The 20,096-nt window shown below is 37.3% G+C and overlaps 2 protein-coding genes across 3 annotated transcripts; both read right to left on the reverse strand.

The window, feature by feature from the left end:
- Nucleotides 1-271: 271 nt before the first annotated feature.
- On the reverse strand, nt 272-6,173 carry BFN1 (bifunctional nuclease i). The gene is made up of 9 exons (XM_077387152.1): nt 6,038-6,173; nt 4,665-4,845; nt 3,326-3,433; nt 2,829-2,884; nt 2,637-2,720; nt 1,041-1,136; nt 893-957; nt 699-772; nt 272-484 (listed from the first exon to the last, which is right to left on the reverse strand). Exons 1-9 carry the CDS (start codon nt 6,170-6,172, stop codon nt 360-362), a joined length of 924 nt encoding a protein of 307 aa, XP_077243267.1. The 5' UTR covers nt 6,173; the 3' UTR covers nt 272-359.
- Nucleotides 6,174-6,262: 89 nt separating this feature from the next.
- Nucleotides 6,263-17,314, reverse strand: LOC143883839 (endonuclease 4-like). 2 transcript variants are annotated; one of them, XM_077387153.1, is made up of 10 exons: nt 17,075-17,314; nt 13,479-13,594; nt 12,962-13,142; nt 11,969-12,076; nt 11,793-11,848; nt 11,445-11,528; nt 10,575-10,667; nt 9,084-9,151; nt 8,691-8,764; nt 6,263-6,706 (listed from the first exon to the last, which is right to left on the reverse strand). In XM_077387153.1, the coding sequence occupies exons 1-10, from the start codon at nt 17,094-17,096 to the stop codon at nt 6,588-6,590; spliced, it is 921 nt and encodes a 306-aa protein (XP_077243268.1). In that variant the 5' UTR covers nt 17,097-17,314; the 3' UTR covers nt 6,263-6,587. The 2 variants fall into 2 exon arrangements, with proteins under 2 accessions (XP_077243268.1, XP_077243269.1); XM_077387154.1 differs by lacking the exon at nt 6,263-6,706 and adding an exon at nt 6,739-7,326.
- Nucleotides 17,315-20,096: the final 2,782 nt, after the last annotated feature.

Consider the following 20,096-nt stretch of genomic DNA (forward strand, 5'->3'; position numbering starts at 1 on the left):
GTTCATTTATAATAGCATGTAATAGCCAAAGCATAAAAGTGCACTTTAATGACATGAAGTCAACGTGTGCCCTTACTGCTTATCTCTGTAAAGGCGCCCTTCAGTTTTGCATTCCTTGTGAAATACAAAGGAGTGGAGGAACCACCGTTAACTCCAAAAGGCTTAAAAGATAACGATTTCTGTTAAGGGAGGGGGATATCACTTCCCTTGGGAAAAACTTAGAGATGTGACATGCTTGTGGGGCCTTTGGCTCTCCAAAATAACCAAAATATCAAATTCAAGCTGTAAGCATCATTTTATTAGATAAATATTTCTCTACAATAGAATCAGGCAAATTATTAGCCTGAGATTAATACGGTTTAGGTTGGGGCCGGGATAGCTTGATTGTGTTCACCAAATACTCTGTTCAGAATCATGGATAACCTAACACCACCCTGTGCAATTCGTTTGGCAATGATCGGCAAACGAGAATTGAAGTAATCATCTGCAAATATACAAAAAACAAACCACTTTTAAGTCACTTCAAGTCTTCAACCATTGATAAGAACACTCATATTCAATTATGTTGGCCTAGTCAAGGTCAAATCCTCTAGTTGGACTCAGCCATCAATCGGTAAGATTTTAACCATTTTATGAAAATTTCTTGTATTGTATTTTTATTCTGTAATAAGTGGTTACTTAAGAGGTTAGATAGTTACCGGCTAGAGTCTCGCCTGAGGTGACACCTTTGTAACCCCATTTGCAGGCTAAGCTTATGCTCTCAGCAGCATACCTTGATCGTGAAAAAGGGGTACAAACACACAAAGAATTTGGTTTAGCTTGAAATAAATAGATTAGTGTCTAGAGATCTTTTGAGAATTGGAATCGAACACATTAGTATGACTGAACTCACTTGTTTGGGCAAGAGAAAAGATCATCACAGTCTCCCCAAGAAGACATATCATCAGACCAAATCCCCTGAACCAACAGCAACAAAATAGAAGTTTCTTTACTAAATAGAAGAACACGCATTTCCAATCAGATGAAAGGGAGCTACTAACACTGGTGAAGTTCCTTTGTATATCTTCCTGGAAGAGGTTCATGTCCTTTCCATATAATTCTGCAGCAGCAGTGAGAATAACCTCCCTATCCCATACCTACAAATTGAAAAGATTATGCAATTCAGAGGAGATAGCATAAGGAAATTGTTAGTGTTCCTATGAGTCTGATAACATATTGATCTACTTGGAACTCTGGTGAGTTGACACAGTTTGGTCAGGCTCGCTTGAAATCCAACTTGAAAGAAGGGATTTGGGAGGTAGAAGACTGGTTTTCTGTTTTTTAAACATCTTTAACTTCTTTTCAAGTTTTTAATTTGTCGAGATCAAGGTTTTAAATTTTGATTTTGATTTCAGTCGTCACGAAAATGGAACCTTGTTAGTTTCGGTTGAAAATTTCGATGGAAATCCTGTAAAAGTATGAAAAAAATATATGCAAATAATAAGATTTAAAGATGAAATTTTAGGAAATACTAGAATAAGCACAATTACATATTTAGAAATCTTCACATAAGCAAGACAAGCATTCATATTGGTTTAAAAACATCAAACACCAAGTGATAATGCATTGTCGCACATTTGTGATAATTTAATACATACCAAATTTCACGTGTAATTCATATAAATATTGTTGAAGTATAAAAGATTAAATGATGCCATCTCCACCAGGCTTGAGCTTTTTAAGTGATTAGTTGTTTTAGATGGTACCAGAGAAAAGGTCCTGAATTCAAAACTCCTTGATGTTAAAAACCCACATGTAATGGCCAACCCAAAAGAGGGGCCACATGTGCCACATGTAGGCCGACCCTAAAAAGAGGGGCCGCACTTGAGGTGAGTGAAGTATAAAAGATTAAATAACGCCATCTCCAACGGCTTAAGCTTTTGGAGCGATTGGTTATTTCACATTATACATAATACATGCACCACATTTTGCATTCAACTCATATAAGTATAGTCATACAATACATACTAATATAATATAACACTATTACACTAACGCTTTTGGTTTATAGAATCGTTAATTTCGGTTTCAGTTTTGGTGGTGATAGAAACAGAAACATTTTAGTTGTTTCATGTCAGTTTCGGTGGAAATTTAAAACTATGATCGAGATATCAACTACTAAACATACCAATATATGTATTTAATATATTTTTATCAATTGAAATAATATCTTTTCTGTTATAATTAAAAGGAAAAATCATAACACCATTAATACAATATGTCGATGGCCTATAAATTGTTGGTTGATATATTAGTCAACTTGGTTTTACCTTCACTGAGTTCCTATCTGTATTCGAGTTTTGCCCCACCAAATTCAATCTAAAACTCCCTTGACTTGCCTAAGTTAATGAAAATTGACCGCATCAATCAAGGAATCATAAGTCACACACTTCTTTACCATGGCCTAATTCTTGATTGAGTCCTACTTTCCTAACACTATAGAGAAAAATGTTTATAAGAAACTAAGGCCCGTGGAATCAGCCTAACGATTTCCTAGCTTCAAATTGTCTAGCTCAATGAACTAGCTAGTTCTTTCTAAACAAGTTGGTATTGAAATATAACCATTCTTGTTGTAACCATCGTTTTCCGGTACTCACATGCTGCAGGTTTGATTTATGCCTAAACCAGCGCAGCGATATGGTGTTGCCACCTTCGTCGCTCGTAAAACCAACATGTAGAGGCTGCAAGAAGAAAGAAATGAGTCACTATAAAGCAGAGAAATATAAGATACAGGAAATTTCTAATAAATCAGAGGTGTTAATTTCTTAGTATGCTGCCTCGCACTATACCTGATGGATATCCCCCATGAAGTGTGATAAGAATAGCAAGGATTCAGTCAGATTATCTGTAAAAAAATCTCAGATATGAAGAGATCTATGTCAACAGAACAAAAGAAATGCAAAAACCTAAGGGGCGTTTGGATACGCAGATTTTAGAATCCAGGTTTTTAGTTTAAAAACAGTGTAAAAAAGGGTATGAATCTGCTGATACTGTCCTGGCAGCGTTTCTTAGATTTTAAGCAAGAAAATCAGGTTTTAAAAATCTCTCCTACATCCTATGATTTCTAAAACATGGAAATATGGGAGGATCTGCTACTCTCTTGCTGATGGAAAGAAGGGAGAGAAGCAAAAAATAGTCAAAAACAACGGCAGGCAGCTGGTCCTCTTTTTCTCGTCTCTAACCCTCTTTTACACTGTTTTCAAACTAAAAACCTGGATTCTAAAATCCGCGTATCCAAACGGCCCCTAAAAGAAGTCACCAATTTCAGGGAGGTCAAGTTCCTCACATCGACGATCAGAGGATCCTCCACGATAATGCAACAGCTGAGAAGTAAAATTCCGGATGGCACCAGCGACACACATGTCCTTTGACCCATGTGGATCATGGCAATCCCCTATTTCATATTATTTAATAAAAATGTTGAGAAAAAACAGATTAACTAATCCACTAAGAAAATTATTCGCGTAATAGAAGCAAGTGCAAATCTGCTTGAAAGTTCTAAAAAAATGATTAGAAAAATTGAATAAAAATTGAAAAAATAAATACCCATGTGAAAAAGAGTTAAAGCAAAAATTAAAAGAAAAGAAAAGAAATCTAAAGAGACATTCATTTATAAATAAATAATTGATAGGGAAATGATATAATCACAACGATGTTTTGATAATATGCATTAACTCACCTTGTCCTATATACTTTAATCAGAGAAATTATATGGTGCCCGACCGTCATGTCCCTTGTAGGTGGTAGAATGGAAGTGCCACCTTTGATATTTGATCCAACAGCAGCCTCTTAAAAACATGGGCTGCTGTTGAATCAAATATCAAGGTCGCTACTGCTAGCATGGTACTTGACGGTCGGGCACCATATAAAAGCTCCTTTAATAATATGTAACAATTCCCAAAAAACTGTCAGCAGCCTTGGACAACTGATTAATGCATATATGACAAGTTGATTTCGTGCCTGTTATCAAAACATGTTTGGGCCTATTCATTTGCCCAAATGATAATGTAATAAAAAGAAGAGAGAAATTTACAGCCTTTTGTACGGTGGAAGTACCACCCTTGACCCTTGACATTTGATCCAACAGCAGCTCATTAAAAAGCTCAAAAAGTGAGCTGCTGTTGAATCAAATATCAAAGGCGGTACCCCTATCGTATTATTGTAAGCCCTTACACCATATAAAATCTCAAAAAGAGATGAGGCCAAAAGATACAAATATCAGGGGCCAACCCGAACCGACGGGTTTAACCCGATTTTGTTTTTGGTTTGGTAGAATTAGGGTTGTATTTTCCCAACCCGATTTGACTCTAAGTTGGGTTAGGGTACTAGAGGCATTGGGCAACCTGACTCTGAACCCAATAGTCATGTTTTTTGTACAGTTTTTCTGTTGTTGCCACAGGCCAACCCAAAAATAGGTTAGGCGAGTTGGGTTAGGGTTGAGAGATTTAAAGGTGGGATTTGTTAGGGTTGAACCTCCTCAAACCGAGGTTTGGTTTGGGTTTGGTTTGGGTTGGGTTAGGATTGATGTAATGCTACCTGGGGTTGGGTAAGGGTTGGGCTCGCCCTAACAAATATATTGTGAGTGGTGAGAAAGAAGTCGCTTTGGATAGAAAAACGTTGCTTACTTGAATAATCAAAGGTGCAAAGCCCATCTGGGGTGTCAATGAAGTGAAGAGAACTAGTCCACCGGTATTTATACCAGTGCCGAATCTGATCAGGCCATGTACAGAGAGATGACAAGTCGCCTTCAGCGTACTCCGGCAACAAATTATGAACAGCCTCTAATGCCTCAGGATTCAAAAGAGCCTGAGAAAGATAAAGAACGGGTAATTATTTGTATTTGGGCTACGTAACATGTGAACAATATGAGGCATTAAATATAGCATTTCCAATGTATAAAAGCCGACACCAAGGGCCGTTGGATACGTGGATTTTAGAATCTAAGTTTTTTGTTTGAAAACAGAGTAAAAGAGGGTTCATGATCAAGCTGCTACCGCTGTCCTGGCAGCGTTTCTTGGATTTTAAGTAAGAAAACCAGGTTTTAGAAATCTCATCATGGGGGAGAGGTTTCTAAAACCTGGTTTCCTTACTTAAAATCCAAGAAACGTTGCCAGGACAGCAGCAGCAGCTTGCTCATGAACCATCTTTTACACTGTTTTCAAACAAAAAACCTGGATTCTAAAATCTGTGTATCCAAACGGCCCATAAGATACGCGGATTTTAGGATCCAGATTTTTAGATTGAAAACAGTGTAAAAGAGGGTTTATGTTCAAGCTGATGCCGCTGTCCTGACAGCTTTTCTTGGATTTTAAGTGAGAAAACCAGGTTTTAAAAATCTCTCCTGTATCCTGAGATTTCTAAAACCTGAAAATATGGGAAGATCTACTACTCTCTTGATGTCGGAAATAAGGGCGAGAAGTCAAAAAACTTAGTGGCCATTTGGATACGCAAATTATAGAATCTGGATTTCTTCAAAATTATAGCTAAGAGACCAGAGCAGAAGCGGACCAACCGTCGCTTTTGACTCGTTTTTTGACTTCTTGCCCTTCTTTCCAACAGCAGGAGAGTAGCAGATCCTCCCATATTTCCTGGTTTTAGAAATCTCAGGATGTAGGAGAGATTTTTAAAACCAGAATTTCTCACTTTAAATTCAAGAAACGTTGTCAGAACAGCATACAACAACAGCATACAACAGCTTGATCATGATCTCTCTTTCACACTATTTTTAAACTAAAAACCAGGATTCTAAAATCTGTGTATCCAAACAGCCCCTTAGGTCCCCGTAAATAAAACAAGAAATGCAGTGGTTCAAGTTACATTTTTTTATGAGTAATCAAACAACGGAAAAGTTTGAAAATTTGGAAATAATTTCTTTTCTAAATTTTTGCAGAAAATTACTGAAATAAAAATAGGGCCTTAAATAACTAGACTCCTTCCCGAGTACAACCCCCGTAGCCACAAGGAAGGATTCCTGATTGCCCCAAGAAAGTAATTTTACCTGAGCAATCCGACAAGTCATGACATGACCCTCTTTACTCCACGACCAAGCACAGGTTGCCGAAATAAGAATAAGACCCACCAACAAAACTTGCAATTGCCAAAACAACCTTAAGAAACCCCTAATCTTATCCATTCTCTCCGATGTTCCTTTTCTTTCTTTACTTCAGTCAAAATACAAGCAAAATAAGCCCAACAGAAGGCTTGATACATGCACATATATATATATACAGACCAATGAGGTATTCATTGAGTGCAAGTTTCATGTTTATCACGCAGAAGAGTGTCTCCAAAGTTCAGTTCCGTGAAACTGTGAAAGGAACAAATGATGAAAGATTCTAAATAAAGAAAGACAATCATCAACAGCTAAAATAACTAAAAGGTCACAATCAGATAACTCTCTATGGGTTTTCTTGAAGAGTGACTAAGGTGTAACGGCAAGACAAGAGTTAGGTTGTGGAGAATTGCGTGAAGATAAGTGGTAGCTGAGTGGGTTTGTGTCACGCATGGGTATCGTGTGCCCCATCTTTGCTTTGTTTAACTATATTTTGTCATTCTTGAGAGATCAAAGGGCTAGAAGTGAAAATGCGGTTAAGGGAAGCAGCCAAACGGACCCCACCTTGAGCCAACCTCTTCTCCACCACCGGCAACCGGGAGAGGAAGTAGTCATCTACACATCAAAGTTGATAAAAACAAAAACAACAAAGTTATAAATAGTTAAAAAGGGGATTTTACTGATTCTATAATAAAGGGAGAGGAGTGCTTCAGTAGGGCATGACCCCATTGTAATACAATGTGGCACGCCTACTCTGGCATAGTGGGGCCCATTTTTTCCTTATCCGGGCCGTCCATTTGACAGGCCCTGCTTTGGATCTCCTATAGCCCAAAAGTCACATGTAATCCTAACATGCAATAAGTTGCATTTTGTTGTCCATGAAAATGAACCTTTCCCTATATGTAGTTCTTGTTTCTGACCTTGAATATGACCTTTCCCTATATGTAGTTTCTGACCGTCCATGTTCAACGAACAAAAAAAAAAAACACATTATTGAACATTATGACTAGATTATCAGTGTGGTTTCTGAGTCATAGGAGATCCAAAACAAGGCCTATAAGATGGATTGCTTAGATGAATTGAATGCGGGACCCACTATGGTTCAGTGGATGTGCTGTGTGCCACATTATATTACAATGAGGTCATGTCCTACAGAAGCAGTCAGAAATCTTTCAAACGGAATTGAAATGGGCACTCCCCTAGTCAGCAATGGAAATCCAATCCTTTCTTTCAAACTGCCATAATCAAAAGATTCAAAACAATAGGGAGCGTGTATATCAATTATTCCCTTTTGAAAAAAGGAATGATAACATGAGAAGCCTGAAAAATAGCACAAACTAAGAGAGTCGCATCAATGTATGAACTTATAATAATTTGTGTCCTTACAATGAGGATGATCTGCTGGAGCCCAACTCCTCTAATACAATCCTTCACTTCAATAAAGCTAAACATTACTCCAACCCTATCTTAATTATTCCATGAGAAAACATGTACCAGGCCCCACAGTGGATTGTCCATGGCACAGATCTCACTACGATTCGACAAAAACCTAGCTCTCCAATTAAGAGCCACATGTGGATGATAGGTGGGCCAACAATTTGCATAATCTAAATTTCAGTTAATCTGGGTACCACATACATATATGGTGGAGCTAAATATTAAGACAGAAACAGTTACCTATTTCCTTATCTTGACCCACGTGGTCTCTTGAGGATGATGGTGAAGGAAATACATCCAAACACAAGATACTGGTTCATATACTTGAGCCAAATAGTCTAATGGTAATAGTCAAAACAAAAGGTTTATTTCCAATTGAAAGCTATTAAAAGTCTCTCACGAAAGACAGTTTAGTTGGGCAGCTCTGTTGATTTAAAAAAAAACAAATGGAAATGAGTGTTTTGTTAACTTGCAAGATCTTTTTCATTTAAAAAGGCAAAAAAATTTAGTAAGAGGCTAACTCTGGATCTTGTTTGTTAACCCGGGATGAGCTAACTCTGGATCTTTGGTGATGCACTGTTGCAGCACCATCAAATTAATATAGCCAGAAGTGCAGAGTGGAACTTACACAAACGCTCCATCAAAATTATGTTGCGTGGTGGGGATTCAGATCAGAAACAATTGTACGGTGCAGTAGCTATGTAGCACCCACTACTCTTTAAGACAATAAAACTGGGTGGGCCTTTACATGTGTTGAGAACTTGGAAAACAAAATCATTTTGCTAACTATATAAATCAAGGTCAAAACAACATCATTTGACTAGGACTCAAATGCAGTTGAGTACTCAATCAAATTATTTAAGATACTACTTTTGAGGTTTCAACTTTCCAGGTATTGAATCGATTTTTGTTTTCTTTCTTTTTTTTTGGTGAGTAAATAGCTTTTCATATAGACAGGTTTTAGGGAACTGATTACTCCCTTGATGTGAACAAAGCCATGATCCAGTAAGCTACTACTCCCTCAAGTCTTTTGGAGTAATAAATTGAGTTTTTAAAATTTTGGTCTTTGTGCAAACTTTACTTTTTCTATAATAAAGATGATTATAAATATAGTCAGATGACATGATCTTTTCAAAAAGAAAAAACAATCAAATTGGATTACCTGTTAGAGTACTGCCTGGAGTGGCATTCCTGTATGCAAACTTGCAGGCCAAGCTAATGCTTTCAGAAGCATACCTGCAAGAATCAGGTCTCACTTAGTATTTCCAACATTTACATGTTTACATCTGATGAAAACATTATGAGGTCCTCATGAAGCCCATCAGCTTAGTCATAATGGTTTTTTTATCAGTGCCCGTCAGCTTAGTAAAAAAACTCAGGACTTGGTGGAGCTGACCTAGTTTGGCCAGGCTCCTGATACTGAGAAAACTCCAATTATTTTATAAATGATTTCGTTTTCATTAGCCCATGAATACTTTGAGCATGCCTGACTAGGCAGTACAAAATTAGTATGCGGATGCATGTAGCAAAAGAGGATTTCATATAGTGGACTTACGGGTCTGGACAAACTGTATGATTTGAGACACAGTTTTCCCATGATTGGATATCTGCAGACCAGCCCTCCTAGTCAAAAAAACAAAAAGAAAAGAAACAGGGTGAAACAGCAAACACCTCCATCAAACTACAATTACTGTAAACAAGAAATGGATGCGCAGCATATTATTTTAAGCTTCAGAAACACTTCTCATTTAGCAGTGAGTACAATGATAACCATTGAAAAGAATATACTAGAGACTTTTCAAAAAAAAAAAAAGAATATACTAGAGATGAACTGAAGTGGCAGATGACAAGGAGAATATGCATGGGGCATGTTTGTGTGCGCGAGCGCGCTCGTCACCAAATGATCACATATTTAAAATTAAATTAAATCACTAGGCAAGATCATCACGGAAATCAAGAGGGATATACTTCTGTGGATAAACGACAAGAAGCCAATTGTGGTATTTCCTTCTAGTATTCCCTTACAGAAAACTCTCTCCCCGATGGTGTTTGTTCCCTCGTCAGATGATAAAAGTTAATTTTGATAGCAGCTCTAATGGGAAACAGGTCCCGCCAGTCTTGGGGGAATTTTTAGGGTCTGTGATGGCCGTACACTCAAGTTTTTTTCCTCGCCATGTGGAATAGCAGACTCTTGGAGATTTCTAACCTATGCAACCTGATCAATCAACAATTACAACACCAATCCCCAGCTTATCTACCCAAAAAAAATAAAAAAAATTACAACACCTATGGAGATCGGCCAATTCGGAAGCGGGAACTTTCACTAAACAATGGTTTTCCTATTGCATAGCTCATTTTCTTTGTGTATTTGTGTTCTATGTTTTTCTGTTTCTGTTTTATATAGGACAGCTCATCCTTTTGCATTTTGATTTCCTTTGCAATGCAATTACCTACTTAAAAATAAAGTAATAAAAAAAAGAACACAGCTCAGAATCAGGTGCAAGATCAGGGATGATAACAGATACTAAGGAATAAGCCATCAGAGGATGCAAAGGCCTACCAATCATTAGTTTTGACACAGGAGAAGCACTATTAACTCTAAAAGATGCGACTGTGAAACTCCGGGTACCACAACAGAATAATGAAAAAGCTATTTCAGTACCCTAAGATCTCCCAATTTCATGAAAATGAGCACGTGCCCAAAGAAAATATTCCACAATCAGCTCCACTTACCTAGATTTTCAGGAAATGGGTGAACCAGCGAAGTACCCACTATAGAGATATCCATAAATCATTTAACACCAGAAAATATTCTTACCCTGAAAGCTGAAATGGTGAGATTCCTCATGTTTGAATGTTTGCTAAGGAAATTTTGTATTTCTTCATGTGAATGGTTGCTTTCTTATATATGTACTTTCTAAGTCATATTGATTTTGCACATAGGAGCATCATGGTAGTCTTTTTGTAAAGCAGAAAACACAAGCGCATTTTCTTGTTTCATGTTCAGTACTATAAGTTATGAGCTGAAACAGAGAGAAAAGCGTACCAGAATATTCTTTTGGATGCTCTGTATCATGACAGAAATATCTGAGTCATAAAATTCCTTCATGGCAGACTCAATGATCATGTTATCCCATACCTGGAAGGAAAACCAGTAAACTAGATTTAATGTCTATTGGGTTTTTTTTTAATGTTCAGTGGGTTAGGAAGAGTAATAATCAACCAAGAACAAGAAACCCCATTTCCACCACACCTCTTTTATTTTTTTCTTTTGACCAGGAAAAATAGAATTTATAATAAGGCAGAGATTGCCCCAATGTTAAAGAACTTCTAAAAACACCCTGTGAACTTCTAAAAACATGTACGATACATGTATACCAGGCAACATGCACATCCAGAAAACCGACAACTATCAGATTATATATAGCAGATCAGAAGGAATTTAAATCCATATGAGTGAAAGGAAAATACAAAGTCACTCATAATTTGATGATTTCCTTCTCTTTGAGCCTGTTAGTATGCTCCAGTCTAAGATTGGCAAAAGTGATTAATGATAATCACTGCTTTCCGATTGAAGGAGGCCCTCCTAATGTGGTTAAATGGGTGAGGGAAAAAGCTGTTCTCCATCTTAGTGGGTTGCTGATATTTTCTGAGAGATTATTGATACTCTAGACATGATCAGTTCCCTCGATGACTCTTGTGTTCATAGAAAGCAAACTCAATCGCTGACAGATTGGCTAAATTGGGATGCTATAAGAGGATTCAGGATTGTAAATCGGGACGGATTCTAAGTTCATCTTGATGTTGTGGCCAGTGCCTTTTGCCTTGTAGACCTTTTTCCTTTGCTTCAATGAATTTCTACCAATAAAGTAAAGAAAATATATCATCTTGAGAAAAAGAAATTGTCAGAACTTACATGGTGTAAATTAGTCTTCCGCCGGAACCAACGGATTACTATTGTGTTTCCACCTTCATCACCAGTGAAACCAACATGTAAGGGCTGTCATCACAAGGCAAAAGGTAAAACTAAATGTGGCAATCCATATATTTATTCATGTTTGATATTCTGATACAATAAAACAAGAAAATGATAACATAATGTTTAGTCCCAATATCTACATGAGTTGAACACATGTATAAAACATGGCTATTTCAAAAAATATTGTCCTCGTAGATATTTATTGACTAATAACTGCACAACAAAAAAATGGAAGCAGGATCTCAACTTATTTTGGGATTTTTAAGCCACTAGAAAAGAGCAAACCTGATGGATGTCCCCCATAAAATGTGATAAGAACAAAAGAGCTTCCGTGAGATTATCTGTAGTCAACAGGAAGGTTTCTCTTCTAATCAAGCCAGAAAATATCCTGGAGCTATAAATTAAAATTTGAATGAAGCTAGTGGACGTTGGAGGGGCAAAAACAAATCATAAGGTCATACATTTTAATTCAGATCGAAAATCCTGATAAGTTGTTAGCTGTGTTGAATAGTTGTAAATAGCTCCAGCTACACATCTGTCCTTATTTCTAGCTAAGTCGTGGCAATCTCCTACAAAAAATTTGACAAGCATCACTTTTGGATTGTGTGTGTGTTCGCACAAGTAAAACAATAAGTTCATATGAATTAATAAGAAGCAAATACAATTTAAGAAGAAACAATAGAATCATTAATTTTCAGAAAAACAAGACCCGGTCCTTAAGGAGAACAACCACACGTATAAGTAAGCTTTTGATACACATTGTCTTCTTGTAAATAGCAAACCGGGAGATATGTAAATGACAATTTTTTTAAAATAGTTTTCCTACACATCCAATCAATCCAGCAGTGGACTGGGGATCATTCTCCTCATAAGCTCACTGATAACAATGACAATTTATCATATTAAGAAAATACGCCACCAACTATAGGACATTTTCTCAAGCCTTTCCTCCAAAGCCTTGCAACCATCATACCAAGTGGACACAGATGCCAAACCCTCTCAGCTCTCACAGTCATCAACATTGCTCCCAAAATCAACCAGATCAGGGGTACATCTCTAGCTACCTTCAGAATCAGAATTAAGGCAACCAAATGTCACACTCAAATGAATACTAAACTCTCATTGGGAGTCCAGGTGATGGAAATTCCGGCTGTAAAATGGTCAGATACACCAAACACAGAATGCATTAGACTACAAAGATGAGAATGCAAACACATTTAGGGCCCATGTCAGCAGTACAACCTCAACTTCTAAGCATTAATATTTTTTTTTTTTTTTCGAGAGGCACTTATAAGAATTTGATACTTTCTTTATCTCCATATTGTGATTCTTAACAGAAGAAGAGAACAAGTTACCAGGAAAAAATTGCAATTTAAGAGAATCATTCTCATTAGAACAATACACCGTAGAAACAGTTGAAATGTTATTTTATGGCATAGATACAACACACTTACTGCAGTAGTCATAGTTACATTTGAAATCTGGTGTATCAATGTAGTGTAAAGGACCAGTCCAGTGCCACTTGAAGTTGTGACGAATTTCATCAGGCCAGGAACAAACAGCAGCAAGATCACCTTCCGCATAGTCAGGAAGCAGCATTTTCACAGCAGAAGCAGCATCTTCGGTCAATAGCCCCTGAAATTGTCCAGTAAGTGCTGTATATTATATTATATCTCACATAAATGGGTTCAGATCTGTCAATACAAGTTTTAGTCTAATATATAGAGCTCATCGACACAGTGAATTACACATACTCCATTAAACTATATAAGCAGTACGGAAAAAGCAGCAGCAAGTTTGCCATTATGTGCAGCCGATTTCACTTTCTCAACCCATTTTAAAAGATAAACGAAAATGACATGAATCCAATCAAGGGCCCTTTTCTGGCTCTTTATGCAAAACACGCGGTACATCTGCTTCTAAGGGCTTAATGAATGAATAGTTCCAACACTTCAAATTTCAGATTTTTACCTCTGCTATTTTACAAGTTGCGTAGTGCCCTTCCTTTCCCCAAGCTAAAATTCGGGAAAGCAATTGTAAAAGGACGAGCACCCTCCCGATAATGAAGAAACCGGGCTCGACCATTCCTGTAAACAATGACAAAAGCCGTAATGATCCTTAACAACATTGACAAAATATTTCTTGATTTCTTTGAGTATAATAGGAAAAAAGAAAAGAAAAGAGAGAGTTCCTAATTTCAGTGAGATAGAAAAGTAGCCAAACAAACTCATTTCTAATTTTTTCAACCAAATGGAGAGAAAAACGCAACCTCCTCATTGTTGAAAAGAATCCAGTTCTTTTTTTCCGACAAAAATAAGCTGGAGATTTTTTTTTCTTCTCATTTTTCAATGAAACATGAACATTGAAATTCTACTATTAGAAATACTTTTAAACAAAAGGGAGAAAGTATTGGGATGGGTCGAGTCTTGGTAACCCGGGTCCGGGTGGGGTTGGCGGTTTGTGCCGTGATGATTGTAGTAATGTGGTGTGGGCTTATTCCGGCCCTCTTGGGATTTGTGATGCGTCACAGGCCGAAGTGAAGGCGGAATATTACGGCATTAAAAGACTTGATAAAGAATGTATGGATCGTACCATTGTGGAGGAGGATTCACTGAATGTGATTCGGTGGTTGAGAGGGGCGGTGGTGCCCCCTTGGAGATTTTCTTCTATTTTTGATGAAATAGAAGATCTAATCTCAAGCTCTGCTATAGTATTTAATCATGTGCGGCGGTTGGCTAATGGGGAGGTAGATTCGTTGCCAGGGGGAGCAGTCATTTGGGTTTGAAGTGGTTTGATTTCCTTCCTCCGTGAGAGTTGTATTGTTTTTTGGTTTTTTTTATTGTGTTTCTTGTATCTTGTTGTGGTCCTCCTCAGCCCACCTCCTTTTTTCATTTATAATATTGTTCTGCCATTTCAAAAAAAAAAAAATGGAGAAAGAAAAGAATTAGTATAACAAAGATCTTTCGAACAAAATCAAGCTAATTTTCGATTAGCTACCAGGAAAAAGGCGTTTCAGTGAATTATACTTGAAACTATTACAGTATGTTTCAGAATTCTCTGACTAATGGGTATTGTGATAATTATTTAAGTCCTTTACAAAATAAATTGGAAGGTGTTGAACTGAATACCTTTCAGTTCAACACCTTCCATTCACCGGTTATTGTGATAATTATACTTGAACTGAATACCTTGCCATTAAAAAAAAAAAAAAAACACCACCTTAGATTGAAGCATAAGAATTACAAACGATGTCTCCCAAGGGGAGGACTGACCCTTCCCTCAAAGTGAGTCAAGAAGTTGATCTTCACTCTTAGAAGATCAATCACATTGCTAACAGATTAGGGTTCGTAACATTTGGTATCAGAGTAGCACAATCCACCGTCGGGTAGAAGAAAATCGAAATAACAATGGATCATTGAGAAGAGAAAGTAATAGAGATCAAAAGGCATCTACCTTCTATGAATGCCAAGTTCAACAAGATGGCATTGTTGCTTGACATGAAGTTAGAGGAACCTTCAATTGTTAAGAAGCGAGGTGAGGAGTTCAACGGGAGCACCATCAAGACGGATTGCACAATGAAAAATAAAAGATGAAACGGAAAAAGGGGAGAAAAGAAGAAGATAGAAAGAAAGCAAATAGTAGAAAATAGAAAAGAAATACATCAATGATTTTTGGAGTAGTCGATCCGACAAGGTCGTCGCCTAAAAATTTGTCATTCCTCTCAACCTGTCCAACGCCATCAAGAAGATCCCCGTCCATGACCATTTGTGCATCAAGATCTCAATCATTTCAAAAAAACATGACGAATGAGCTTTGATGAACCACACTATGAGATCATTTTGAAAATGGAGCCACCTTAACTCTTGATGACGACATACGGAGTGGTGACTAATCGCAAGACAAAGAGAAGAAGAAAGGGAGAGAGAAGCAAAAAGAAGAAAAAAGAATTTTGGAAGGTCCTGCACAAGAAGATTTTTGGAAGGTCTTACACAAGAATTTTGAATGATCCTATAGAGGGTTAGGATCATTAAGTCCCTTTACAGATCGGAGGGTTAGGATCAACCTATGGAAATAATTTTTGGGTCACAACCTATCTAGGGTGTGGCCCATCTAATGGATGTTTTGGATCATCCTATGGTGCGGGCCATACCGTACTTTTAATAAAGTGAGGAGTGCGATCATAAAAAACAGTAGTGCTGATAACATTTCCCTAAATTAGTTTCGATTTCTGTAGTTCGTGGAGTTTGCTTCTTCTTCTTCTTCTTCTTTTTTAAATTAGAAAGGTGCAACACGAGGACTTCCCAGGAGGTCATCCATCCTAGTACTACTCTCGCCCAAGCACGCTTAACTTCAGAGTTAGTTCGTGGAGTTTGCTATCTAATTGTTTGGTATGAATAGAAGAGTTAGTTCGTGGAGTTTGCTATCTAATTGTTTGGTATGAATAGAAGTCTTATATAGACAGGGGCGATGCCACTTGAAAGGAAAGGGGGACAATTGCCCCCCTTAATTTTTTGGAAAAAAAAAAAACCTTTATTTTTTAATTTTTTTATACTTACCCCCTTTTTTTAAAAATATGCCTCCCTTTCCAATCATTCCTAAGATAGAAAATAAGTTTAAAATTTTAATTTTACCATCTTTATCTCCCTTCTTTGTGCAAAATTTACTATAATTTTTGCCCCCCTTTGCAAAATTTCATATAAAAAATTTTTCTATCTTAATTTTAAGATAGATAAAAAATTACTATAATTTTTGCCCCCCTTGTGCAAAATTTCTGGCATCGCCCCTGTATATAGATAAGGGTTACGGTATCTATATTGGTTTGGGTAGGAGTTTCAGAGGAAGCGGGCAAGTAGCTGCAAAGTGAGTTTTCTATATATATATATAACATGTAAGTAGCCTTTTTCAAATCAATGAAATTTATCCCAAAAATTGTGTTTCCACACAAAGGAGTACCAACATTTCCCTCAAAGTCGGTCGAGAAGCAGATCTTCCTTCTAAGAAGATCAATCCTGTTGTGAACTGATTTGGGTTCATAACAGTTCCAGCTTTGATAAGTAAAATTACCGTTTTAAGCTATTGCAAGATTCTCAAATGACACAATTTCCATAAAAAAAGGTCAAATTCGTTTCAAATTACTAGAAACAGTCAACCTTTTGGAAAAATAGGGGGTTTAGCTAGAAGACCATGCCAATTCTTCGTATCATGAAAAACTTCTGAAAATGTCCATATCTCATTCGAAGAATTTCAGAAAAAAATGAAGCAAGCTTTGATATTCAAATGACTTAAAATTTCCAAAGGAATTTTCGAGGTCTGAGGTTTGAGGTTCTAGGGTTTTTTTTTTAGTGGTCAGTTTTAGGATTTCAAGCCAGAATATATGGCAAGATTCTCAAACGATGCTGAATCTCGTTTAAAAACTACCCGAAGAATTCCATCATTGATCATCGAATGTAAAGAATCTCTGAAGAGAAACTCTATCATAATGATTTGAGCTTTAATTATACAAACATATTGTCACTCATTCGAAAAGTTCTGAAAAAAAAAAAAAAATGAATTTTGTTCGAAATTACCTGAAGATTTCCAGCTCCTCATCTGAACACGTTGGGGAGTTGGTTGTAAGGTTTCTCTGGCTCCTCAACTTCACTGTTCTGATGCTAAGATTCAGATTTCATGTAACTCTGCTAGTAAGCCTCGCACGAACCTTTATGGGCTGTTCTCGACGGGATAGCAATCCTTGAATCAGCTATTCCAGGGATTGGCTACCCTGCTTGAATAATTTCATATTGAATAAACCCCAGGGAGTGAGTACCTTTCTGGCTTTCTTGGATAATTTTATCTTAACTAAACCAATGATATGGACTTAAGGGTGCAACTTGGGTCGGGCTCAACCCGAACCAAATGGGTTCCACCCGATTCTGGCTCAGGTTGCGTAGGCATTTCCTCGAGTTGGGTTAGGGATGGAAAAAGCCAGTCTGATTTAATTTTGGGTTGGGTTAGGGTTGAGGCCTTCGCAACCCAACCTCCGTCTAATTTTATTTTGATTTTCTTTGGGTTATAGTATTTTTTTTCTTGATCAAGGTTCAACCCGACTCAACCCGACCTGTTTTCGGATTAAATGGGTTGGGTTAGGCTTGAGAGATTTAGAGGAGGGTTGGGTTAGGGTTGACCTCATCCCAATCAAACCAGACCCAAGTTGCACCCCTCTATGGACAACTGAGTTTGTATAGGATATACTACCCGTTGGGGTTTTTCTCTATGTGAACGGGGATAGCAAGCCTATCCGGGGATAAAATAAACCTGATATAGCTATACCCATAGAGAACAGGCACATTGAAGCATTCATCGATAGGAAGAAGACAGCTTTTAACCAAGCCCTCATTTTTTGTTTCTGAACAATTTTGTCTTGTACATTGGATTCTCAGCGGATATATCAAGCCACTTATAAGGATTAAGGCACATCAATCTGATCATCATGGCAGGAGGTAAGATTGACTTCCGCTTAAGTTTAATAAAAGTTTAACACGTGAATTAGGGGGGCAATTTGGGTTGGGTCGGATCCAATTTTATGATATAAGCTCAGCCAAAATTCTCAAAAATTGACCCTAGTTGCACCCGTGACATGAATGAGTAACAAGCCGATACAAACCTCTGAGGAGATAATTGACCATTTTTTTCAAAGCTCTATATGCTTGGCTTCACTTTTGCTATTCTTACGACACACTTTTAATTTTAATGGAGTTGAAGGGCTCAAAACCAACTTTTGTTATTATCACTTTATCATCATTTATTAAGATGTTCAGCTTAATTAGTGTTTTGAAACTCAAACAAATACAAGAACTCGTCCAAGGTAAAAGGGAGTTTACTCAGGTGACTCAGTTTTTAACGTGATCCATTTTCATTATCTCAAGCGGGTAGAAGGAGTTTTGATTGATTCGGCAGAGAAAATGTCAGAATTGGATGAAAACTCAGCCAAAGTCAGCTGAGTCAACTTGGGTGAATCGATGACTGATACGGTCCTTTCATTTCCTAGCAAAATTGTGTCCTGACATTCAATTCATATCCATCATGTTGTTAGTTTGTTAGTATCTGGCATATAGATTTTCAAAGGAAACTATTATAATATTTGAGATCTTCAATATGGCATGGGGTGGGATTTCCAATGGTTTATAGTTTCTTTTATTATTATTGATTAACGTCATATGGATTCAATATGGCATGGATTTGGAAGGAAATCTGTTTTAGGATTTATTGAGATTTTAATCTCACACATCTACATGAGATCAAGAAAATGTTACTGTTAAGTTTCAGTTGGATTTGATAATTGTCTTTCTATAGAAATTTTACCCATAAATTGACAACATTGAGGGGCTTATATGAGTTTTTATTTCCAATTCCTATTGGGTTTCCAATTTTCATACAGCTACCAATTTCGATTAGGTTTCCAATTTTCATAGAGCTTCCAATTTCATTTCCAAATCCCACTTTCAACCATCCTTGGCCCCGCTTGGATACCTCATATATTGTATTTGGATTTGGAATTGAGTTTTGAATACAAAATGAATAGATCCAGCAGCTCATGTTGAGAGAGAGAGAGAGAGAGAGAGAGAGAGAGAGAGAGAGAGAGAGAGGGGGGGAGGGGGGGAGGGTACTTCCTAATGGAGTGGAGAGGTTGAGGAGCAAAGAGGGTTCACAAGTTCAGAAAATAAAAAAGGCTTCAAGGTGGGATACTGTTTTCTTTTCTTTTCTTTTCTATTTTTTGGGGTGGGGGGACGCATGAGAGAGAGAGAGAGAGAGAGTAGAGTTGATCTTCTTGAAACTGAAACCTAACCGAATTTCTCTAATTTTAGTCAGCACATATGAATAAACCTAACCACCACCACCCCTCTCTTCCGTCCTTCCCCCGAGCTAATTCCCAACATCCGCCCTTACCATTATGAATAACATATGTGAAATTGTAAATTCCTTGAGCATGTAATGAATCAACCATACAAGTCCTCTTTACTAATTGTAACCCTAACTCACATTTCCTTCACATGTGAGATTTTATAAGTAAAACAACTTGCCAATGTAAAAATGAGTCATGGCAAGCATACCATTTGACATGAATTTTATGCGCTAGATTTCACAATCCATTCTTTCTCTCTCTTTCTGTACACTTTTTGTTAGCTTCTTATGAGGCTTAGTAATGACATATGAGCCTTTTGCTTCCCACTTGGACAACTATGATATGAATCATCCATACACAAATCAAAAAATATCATACAACTATGTAAAGATAAACCATTGATAGGTATGTCTATTCTAGACAAAAAAATGATATGTTCAAGTAATAGGTCACCATCGTCAACTTGCCAGGATAGGCGCCCAAGGCTTTAATTGCCACAGATTTTCTGGAGGGATCTGCACCAAGCATTAGTACATGACCATGTGTAAGGCCATCCTGTTTGTACAGATCCGCAAACTCAGCTAGCGAGTTATCTGATACAAAAACAGGTATGAGGACAGAACACACCTTCATTTGAACCCTTGAAAGTGGGCCCAACAATTTGTTATGAAATATTTCAAGTTTGAACTAACTGCACTAAGGTTGTC

Source organism: Tasmannia lanceolata, unplaced genomic scaffold (genome assembly GCF_043159265.1).
Source record: "Tasmannia lanceolata isolate RefF3 unplaced genomic scaffold, GAP_Taslan_0.1 ptg000008l, whole genome shotgun sequence".
In the NCBI taxonomy this organism is placed as follows: Eukaryota; Viridiplantae; Streptophyta; class Magnoliopsida; order Canellales; family Winteraceae; genus Tasmannia; species Tasmannia lanceolata.

Coding starts and splice junctions, on each gene's coding strand:
- BFN1 (XM_077387152.1), bottom strand. CDS start 6,172: ATGGATAAGATTAGGGGTTTCTTAAGGTTGTTTTGGCAATTGCAAGTT. Junction 1,137..2,636: donor ATAAATCAAACCTGCAGCAT/GTGAGTACCGGA, acceptor TTCAATTTGTAG/GTATGGGATAGGGAGGTTAT. Junction 485..698: donor CTCAGGCGAGACTCTAGCCG/GTAACTATCTAA, acceptor GTATATTTGCAG/ATGATTACTTCAATTCTCGT.
- LOC143883839 (XM_077387153.1), bottom strand. CDS start 17,096: ATGAGGAGCTGGAAATCTTCAG. Junction 11,529..11,792: donor TTATGGGGGACATCCATCAG/GTTTGCTCTTTT, acceptor TTGTGATGACAG/CCCTTACATGTTGGTTTCAC. Junction 9,152..10,574: donor GCATCCAAAAGAATATTCTG/GTACGCTTTTCT, acceptor TTTTTTGACTAG/GAGGGCTGGTCTGCAGATAT.